Source organism: Arvicanthis niloticus, chromosome 1, assembly GCF_011762505.2.
Source record: "Arvicanthis niloticus isolate mArvNil1 chromosome 1, mArvNil1.pat.X, whole genome shotgun sequence".
NCBI classification, from domain to species: Eukaryota; Metazoa; Chordata; class Mammalia; order Rodentia; family Muridae; genus Arvicanthis; species Arvicanthis niloticus.
Genome location: NC_047658.1, coordinates 99,741,227 through 99,750,533, shown reverse-complemented (window position 1 = coordinate 99,750,533; position 9,307 = coordinate 99,741,227). Strand labels below are relative to the sequence as shown.

Below are 9,307 nucleotides of genomic sequence, written 5' to 3'. Positions count from 1 at the left end.
ACATCTCTTGGACCTAACTATTGCCTGTGAGAGAGAACCTAATTTTCCAACAGCAGTCCTTTCCAGCTCAGCTAGTTTTCTTATACAGTTTAGGACCATCTGCCCAAGTGGCCCCCACAAAGAGATGGGCCTTCCTATACCAATTAGCAATTGCTGGGAATAAAATCTGATGGCTCACTTTTCAAAGGTGTCTCGAGCCAGCTTAGGCCCAGCTAACCATGAACAGAAAACAGAAACCCTTGCTAGTGCTTGATAATCTAGCTAAGTACCTCTCCCCCAAACATTAATAAGCTACCCTTACAAACTGAAAGTTTAGAGTAGAAAAAAAAAAAACACAAACATCCAAACTTGTCTACAAGGTCATGTGTTTGGTAAGTTTAAAATACACAGGATGTAAAACATGGTTTTTGTTGTTAAGATCATGTCCTCTTAATTATTCAAAAAATAAGGAAGGGTCATTCTTTAGGGTTTATAGACAGTGACACTCAGTAGGCTTGCCATTCTAGGCTGACACAGAAAATTTCCATGTTACAAAATAAACTGCTTCACTTTCTCTACTCTGAGTTTCCAGTACTCTTATTATAAAGTGGGGATTACTGTTTCTGACGTAATTGAGACAGTCTCCCACAGTTGTACCCACAGATTCTCTACCTGTAGGTTGTGACCTCTTTGGGTGTCACATATCAGATATTGTGATATCAAATATTTACATTACAGTTCATAACAGTAGCAAAATTACAGCCCAAGCCAACCTAATCTAGGCAATTTCTCAATTGAGGTTCTCTTCCCAGATAATTCTAGTCTGTGTCAGATTGACAAAGCTAACCAATACATCTAGCAGTATCTGTACTTTTTACTCTATTTTCCTGTTTATTATTTTTTTCCTCTGCTAGCCTATTCTGAAATTCATGAAAGATTCATGTTTTAGTTGCTTGCAGTTGTTTGGTTTTGTTTTTTTTTTTTTTTGTTTTGTTTTGTTTTGTCCTATAGAGTAATGTCAGGCTTGCAGATACTGCCCAGTTTGTAACTGCTGAGTAAATGTTGTGTGGAAAAAATATGGAGTTCAAAGGAAGATGGTTTTATTCTATCAGCAGGTTGCTGTGGGGATATGGAGATGTGCTGGGTTGGTGGTGTGTGCCTCTCATCTTAACACTTGGGAGGCAGAGGGAGGCACTACTGGCCCAGTACAAAGTTTGATCCCTGGACCCCACATGGTGAAAGGAGAGAACTGATTCTTGAGGTTTGTCCTCTGACCTCTACACACACAATGAAGGAGTGTGTGTGTGTGTGTGTGTGTGTGTGTGTGTGTGTGTGATGCTTGCATACACACAAGTATGTAATAGCTCTAAAAGAGAGGGTCTGGCCATGCAGTGGTGCCCCATGCCCTTCATCCCAGCACTCCGGAGGCAGAGAGATAGACAGATCTTTGATTTTGAGGCCAGCCTGATCTACAGAGTGAGTTCCAGGGCAGCCAGTGCTATGTGCTACACAGAGAAACCCTGTCTCAAAACCAAAGGAAAACCAAAAACATGGAATGGGAGTGAGGATGAGTTTAGTTTCACTGAATTTAAGGTATCAAGGGAAAGCCAGGCAGCTAAAAGAAAAAGTTGGAGATGGGGCAAGAGGTTAAACTGGAAGTCTAAGGCAGTGGATGGTTCTTAACCTGTGGGTTGTGACCCCTTTGAGGGCTGCATCTTAGAAATTCTGCATATCAGATATTTACATTATAGTTCATAACAATAGCAAAATTACAGTTATTAGGTGGCAAGGAAATAATTTTGTGTTTGGGGGGTCACCACAACCTGAGTAACTGTACTAAAGGGTCACAGCATTAGGAAAGTTGAGAACATCTGTGCTAAGGGAGCTTTACCTGGTATACTTAAAACCAGAAGTATTTCAGATTTTGGAGCTGTTTGGGTTTTAGATTTTTAGATTACTGATCAGGCCAGTTGTTTTTTGTCAACTCAACACAAACTTGGACTTACCTGGGGAAAGGGGAACCGCAACTGAGAAACTGCCTCCACCAGACTGGCCTCTGAATATGATTGTGGGACATTTTCTTCATTGCTAGCTGAAGTATGAGGGTTCAACCTACTCTGGGCAATGCCATCCTTGGGCACGTGGGTTGGGGCTATCTAACCTCTTGCCCTAGCTCCAATTTTTGCTTCTAGTTGCCTGTATTTCCCTTTATACCTTAAATTCAATAAAACAAAACTCAGGTCCTCCCCCATGTCTCCATTCTCTCTCTCTCTCTCTCTCTCTCTCTCTCTTTCTCTCTCTCTCTCTCTCTCTCTCTCTGTGTGTGTGTGTGTGTGTGTGTGTCTTGGTTTTTTCAATACAAGGTTTCTCTATGTAATCTGGCTGCCCTGAAACTCACTCTGTAGATCAGGCTGACCTTGCTTGAACTCTTAAGATCTGCCTGCCCCTGCATCCAAAATGCTGGGATTAAAGGTATGGACTACCATGACAGACACAGACAGACTCTCTCTTTAAAAATTTTATTATATGCTTAGTGTGTATTGTTACTACAACAACAATAACAACAACAACTGCTACAACTCTATTACTACTACTACTACTGCTACATGAGCAAGGCATGGGGACTAGTCCAGTGAGTGTTCCTGCATGGACTCTGCTTGAGTTCTTGCCTTGTTTTCCCTCAGTGATGGACTATATACTCTATCTGCCAAATAGACCCTTTCCTCGATCAGATGCTTTGGGTCAGTATTTTATCACAGCACAAGGAAAGCCAACTAGAGCAAAGATGCTCAACCTGTAGTAAAGATAAGAGCTGACATTTTCTGAACCCTGACTATATGCCAGGCCCTTTCTAAGCTCTTTAAATATACAGTGTATTCACTTGCAGTTCCTGATATCTCTCTAGAGTGGCATCTTTTTAAGCCCCATTTTATAGTTGAAGAACCAGAACTTACACTTATTGACCAGCTCTCATGTGTCAGACAGGTAGTATTTGGCTGGACTAATTTCATTTGGGTTCTTAGGGCGTCTTGTGTGACAGGTGCCACTATTATGCTTGTTATAATATAAGCTCCACAAACTGACCTGGGGGAAATTCAAGAACTTGCCCTCAGTGATGCTTCAAAAACATGAGGGTCTAACTCTAGAATTTGAGTACCCTCTGTCCCCTTTCAAAAGTTCACATCAAAGCAAAAGTAAGAGATGGAGACAGATAAGGAAAGTTTTCCTAGAAGTGTGTTCTCTGGTACTGAGTGTTGCGTGGTCAGAAAAGGGAAAGCTCTGCTCTATAATCGTGGATTTGTCAAATGGGAAATGCTTGAGGATTCTGGGAAGCATAGTTCCAGAGGGGCGAGAGGTGGACCCTGTGCACGGATAAAACAAAGCAAACGGAACAAACCAAACCGAGGCTGGCAGCCTCAAGTTCTACCAGTCTGCCTTTGCCCTCATATAACTGCTGCTCAGGGGGAGGGGCTGTGTCCCTCATATAGCTTTACTTCTCCCTGGTGCTGGGCAGCTTACCCAATGGAACCTCTCCCCTAGCCAAGAATCCTGTTTCCCTGGGTGATCAGAGGTGGTGCCCCACAGTCCTCAGCACTAAGCAGCCAGAATAATCCTTCCTGGAGCCAGAGAAGAAACTTGGTATAAACCATGTTTTTTCCCCCCAGGGCTTCATACCAACAACTGTTTATAGCTTTCATCACACACAGCAAAAACATCTTAAGTGTTGGCAAGACCTGAGGCTGAAGAAGGGCTGATGTTTCATGGATGCTTCTTAATTAAAACCTAAAACTTTGAAAAAACCCAGTCTGTCACACTCAAGCTTTCTTTCTGTAGCATCTAGAGTCTAGAAAAGATCAAAACAGCTACTTGCCCAGGGCAGTACTAATTGGCTGTGGTATCCGGTGGTTTTATTGCTCTGTAATAAGGTTACTTACGCTCTTTCTTGAGTTCTTTAATCACTATGAACATGGATTTCCATCTGCCCTTTACTTTACTCTTTATTGCCAGAAGATCTTGGAACACCACGTATAGGAGCAAACGAAGTGCAAACCGGGAGGGCAACTGTTGTTGTCATTTGCCTCAAGGGACTTGTTATTGGGCTCCTGTCTTCGAAGTCAACAGAAAGGTAGCACCCTGGAAACAAGTTCTTGTTGAAAGGCAGCTTGCTAGGGGCCTTTGCCGTCCTTGCCTTAGACATTGAACCATGCTTATTTGAGTATTTCATGGCTAGTACAGAAAAGATACTAGACCCTGACACATAAGATCTTTTGCATTATATTGCAGAACTACTGGCTGTAGTCAGACCATTAGGCAGAAGACATCTCAGGTTCACTCAGTCTTGAAGAACAAGTAAGTACCTTTTTATTTTGAGCACACTACAGTGAACAAACTCAGACATGAGAGGTTGAGACTTGGACAGGCTCACATGACTAGCTGGGAACAGAGCAAGAACCACCGAGGCCCCCTAGCATTCGGCTATTCATTTTATCATACTTCTACGGCTGGTGGTGTACTCTGGGTGGCCCTAAGACATTCGGTTCTTTAGCCATAAGCTCTTAAAAGGATAGCCGGTTATATCAATTCACTTTCTATAATTCTAGCCACAAATGAAATTAGTCTTTTGGTCGGGAAGCCAGTAATGCAATGAAGCTGACCTATCCACTTTCCAGACAGGCCTCGAAAGAGAGAAATGACATGCATTTGGACTGATTGGTGTGTGTGTTTAAGACGGTTTTTGTGGCTTCTGACAGCTTGTTTTCCAAAGTGCAGTATTTTGAACGATGACTTACAGATAGAAGTCCTCAGATTTGGTCACTTTGAGAGCTAGAGAATAAGGGGTGCACGTAATGTTGGCTGGAAGGTTATCTTGGCTTCTCTAGCCTGTACTGCACACACACTAGGCGGCCTCCAAGCGGCCTCGATTCTCCTCTGTGGTTGGCCTCTTAAGGCTGGGTCTGGAGCATTAGAGAGACAGCCTCCCATTGCCTAGAGAGGCCAGGCCCGTGCATCCCCCTCTGCTCGAGTCGCGTCTCTATGGCGGCCTCGACAGCCCACTAGGCGCAGAGAGACATGAATGCGGATGCTGAGGGCCACAGCGCTGCTGTGGTCCCCGCGCAGCCTCAAGAGGGTAGTCCCGCGGCGGATGACTTCGTCCCGTCGGCGCTGGGCACACGAGAGCAGTGAGTGTGGCGGGGAGGGTGACCGGGCGCCTGAGGCCCGGAAGGAGATGGCGCCCTCTCCTGAATGGGGCCTGAGGGAGGAGGGCGGAGGCAACCTGTGGTGGCTTAAAGGGCGAGATCCCAAGCACATCCCAGGGGTCGGTCAACCGTCTTTCGATGGATTCAAGCCCACCCGAGGCCCGTGGGGAGCTGGCGTAGGAGTCTGGAATCTGGCTTAGGGAAAAGGGGGAGAGGGTTGGACAACAAACCATACAAAGGCCCGAGGGAGGTCCTCGCAGAGCTGTGAGATCCCGGAGCAGGAGGTAGTCGAAATGGAAAATGCTATAAACTGGGAGCTAGGAAGATAGATGGTAGGGGTTCTGGGGAAAGAAAGTTGAATCTCAGAAATTAATGGATCAGGATATAGAGGAGTGTGTGTGTGTGTGGGGGGGGGCTAGGCATTAAGATGAAAGGAAATTTTGGAGGAGGGAGCAGGGGTTTTAGAGATGAAATAGGAAGAGAACGCAGGTGATAATGGGAAAGGGTTGCAGTTTTAAGGATTAAGAGAAGAGTTAATGGGAGAGCTAGAATACAGGGAGAGGCAGAGACTGTTTTAGCACTTAATTTTAAGTTTATTTTTTCTTGGCTGCGTTCAATGTGAGCAAACCATTGAGCTACTGATTAGAAAATCCTGTATCTGCACATTGAAGATCAACTTTGGAGTAACAAACTCAGTTTGTGCAGTTCAGTTTTAGACTTGGGTCTGGGATTTAGAGATTCTTGGACAATTTCCTCTTTTTATTTAAGATAAAATGTATCTAAGAGTATTCATCAGACGAGTATAAGAACTTGTATAATTCATCCTGCTTACCCATTGTTTTCATTCTTTTAACCCAAAGATCTTTTTAAAAAATGCACTGTATGCACTTATTGATAACACTAATAATGTTTAAGGCCATTGTAAGGAGCTATGAACTTCACTGGAAATATTTGTTTAATTCACAAAAGACAGTTTAATTTGAGACTCTTGCTTCATATTTCATTGTTTATGTAGTTGGGATGCTGTTTATGAGAGAGAACTGAGAACATTCCAAGAATATGGAGATACAGGAGAAATCTGGTAAGTTAAGCTGAGGAGTTGTCTGTATGGGTGTGAGAGAAGTTAAACACTTGAACTTAAAACAACAAAGCAGCCTAGAGTTCTTCAGAAGCTCAGGGTTGAATCTGCCTTCTGTGACAGCTTTAAAATCTCTCCCTCCCTCCCCCTCTGTCTCTTCTTGTTCTCGTTTTTTATTTTATTTTTTTGAGACAAGGTTTCTCTGTGTAGCCTGGGCTGTCCTGGAACTCGCTTTGTAGACCAGGCTGGTATCAAACTCAGAGATCCACCTGCCTCTGCCTGAATCTGGCTTCATTGACAGCTATAAAATATGTCTTTTCTTTTTTTAATGGCCCAGATTTAAATTGATCATAGTGCTAGGAAGTTGCTTTCATTCCATAGTTGTCATTTCTCAGTAAGTAAGAACCAGCATTTGCTGATGTCCAAGAAGGCAGTTATTAGGACACCATGTTTAATGATTAATGTTGATGTAGATGAAATATGTATATTTATAGATATATTATACTTTGATATTATATGTGGGGGTATATACATAAGTATGTATAGTACACACATATCTTGGGCGTTCCATTTTTAGAGGTGTAACCTCCTAAATGACAATAGAAGTTTAAACACTTAGAAGTGCTACTTGTCACTTTTCAAAAAAGGCATAAGTGAGCATATGGTATAAACAGCTTAAGTGGAGTGTAGTTGTAACTTTTGCTGTCTGTCTGCTCATTGTATTCTGTTCTAACAGGTTTGGGGAAGAGAGTATGAACCGACTAATACGGTGGATGCAGAAACACAAGATCCCGTTGGATGCTGCAGTGCTTGATATTGGAACTGGAAATGGTGTTTTCCTGGTTGAACTTGTTGGTACTTTTTGTATTCATATGTTTGAGCCAATTTCTAAGATGGAAGTTTAAAGAACTGTTGCAGTTAAGAGATTACTATTTAACTGTGAAACAGCAAAGCAGTTGGAACTCTGTGTGTTCACCTGGGAAAAAAGGGAGACTGCTTGGATTGTGGGAAAGCACTCAATGCATGGTGTCAGGTGTAATTCTGAAAGGTGGACTCCCAGATGTCTAGTGAATGGTAAAGTCCTAGAAGTATAAAATCTCAAAAGTCATAGGCCTGAAAGAGTAAAATCCTGAATGTTGAAAGCCATAATTCTGAAAACCTCAATCCCTGTATTCCTAATAGCAAAAAGCAAAGAGTGTGTGGGGGGATTAGAAATTTGAGTAATGTGGAGGGGATTAGAACATTTATAGTCCTATGTATGATAGTTGTATCATGTTAGGTGTGGTGAATACCAAAAATCCTGATTGTGCATTATTTAGGATATTTATGTGAGGTTTCCAGAGGAGATTAATGTCTGAGTTTGGTTGGAATAAGGGAAGAGCTGTCTCAGTATGAGTGTACATTGTCCAGTAGGTTGAGACCTGTCAAGGACAAACATAGCAGGTAAGTTGGTCTTTCTAAAAGTTAGGACAATTTTCTTTTGCTGTTGTATGTCTTGAAACTCTTGGCCTTGGGACCTTAGGGCTTACACCAGTGGTCTTAGATCTTTAGGCTTTAAGCCACAGACTGAGCGTTGTATCATTGGCTTCAGTGCTTCCTAGGTGTTTGGGCTTGAACTAAGTCATGCTACTGACATTCCCTTGCAGAAAGCCTGTGAGATTTCTCAGTCACAGTAATTGTGTGGACCACTTCCTCCAATAAACCCCTCTCAAGTCTATATCTCTTACTGGTTTTTGTCTCTAGATATTTTTACTACTAATAATTTGGTATTGGGGAAACAACATAATTCCTTCTTACTGTATTTCTTAGAACACAGTGAAAGAAATCTGAAAAATTGTTCCCTCACAAGCAGGTTTTGCAATATTTTAATTTTGAATATTTGTTTATTTGTATATATGTATTAGGCTTAGTAACGAAGTGCCTTTACCTGTTAAACTATCATACTGTCCCCAAGGCTTTGATAATTTAATTGTATAGAACTACTTGGTTACAGATAAATGTCTTAAAGCTAGGGTCAATGAGACAGCTCACTGGGTGAGGATGCTTGCCACCAAGCCTGCCCACCTGAGTTTGATTTCTGAAATCCATGTGTGGAAGAAGAAAACTGATTGAGTAATGTTAGTTACTTACCCGCTGACCTCCATAGGCTACCCATGCACTTTCACAAATTTCTTATGTGTAAATCTTGTTTTTCAGTTAATTTTTTTTTAAAATTGAAACAGTGTTTCTATGTAGCCCTGGCTGTCCAGGAATTCTCTATTTAGACTGGGCTGACCTCAAATACACAGAGAGCTACCTGCCTCTGTCTCCTGAGTGCTTGGATTAAAGATGTGTGTGACCATGTCTAGCAAGTTAAAAGAAAAAAAAAGCTAATTACTGGTACTGTGGAAGCTTCTTAATTGCAACAACCAAACAATAACTAGATCTTCACAGACATAAATGCTTAACAGAATTTGGCAACTGAAATCATCTTCAAATGGCACTGCACTGTTACAGAGATGGCAGTGAAAGTGGTGGTTTAAAATGCAAGAAAACCAGGGCTGGGGATTTGACTTAGTGGTGGAAAGGCCTTGGGTTCCATCCTCAGCTCTGAACAAAACATTTTTGTCTGGTGGGACCAAAAATATTTAGGGAGTTAGAGAGATCATTTAGCATTAAGAACACTGGCTGCTCTTCCAAGTTCAATTCCCAGTACCCATATGATGGCTCACAACTTCTGTAACTCCAGTTTCAGAAGATTTGACACCTTCACACAGACGTACATGTAAGCGAAACACCAATGCACATGAATGAATGAATGAGTGCAAGAAATCCTTCCTTCCGGAGTTACTCAGTTGTGTGTTACTGCCACTACTGCTTCGCACTGCGCTCCTTGCAAAGAATGCCCTTGTCAGAAGGAGCTTGAGCAACTCACTGGTCTTTTGGACAAGAGTTCAGTTTGCCTACTGAAGAAGACATATTTATCAAGTCTAACAGCAGAATACCTCACTTTAACTAATGGATAGCCCAAACTATTTTAAAACTATCTCCATTAAAAAAGATACAAAACTCC

General features: G+C 42.2%; 1 protein-coding gene across 9 annotated transcripts in view; it reads left to right on the top strand.

The window, feature by feature from the left end:
* Positions 1-4,965: 4,965 nt before the first annotated feature.
* Eef1akmt2 (EEF1A lysine methyltransferase 2) overlaps positions 4,966-9,307 on the top strand; it is a 73,935-nt gene continuing 69,593 nt past the window's right edge. For 4 of the 9 annotated variants that reach the window (XR_013103493.1, XR_013103494.1, XR_013103495.1 and 1 more), the window contains exons 1-3: positions 4,966-5,159; positions 6,193-6,258; positions 6,992-7,106. Coding sequence is in view for 3 of the 9 variants with exons in the window: in XM_076912089.1 (XP_076768204.1) it covers positions 5,050-5,159; positions 6,193-6,258; positions 6,992-7,106 (291 nt within the window). In the remaining 6 variants the exon portion in view is untranslated. Of the gene's footprint in view, positions 5,160-6,192; positions 6,259-6,991; positions 7,111-9,307 lie in introns of all 9 variants that reach the window. The other 5 variants (XR_004608792.2, XR_004608791.2, XR_013103491.1 and 2 more) reach the window with 2 other exon arrangements.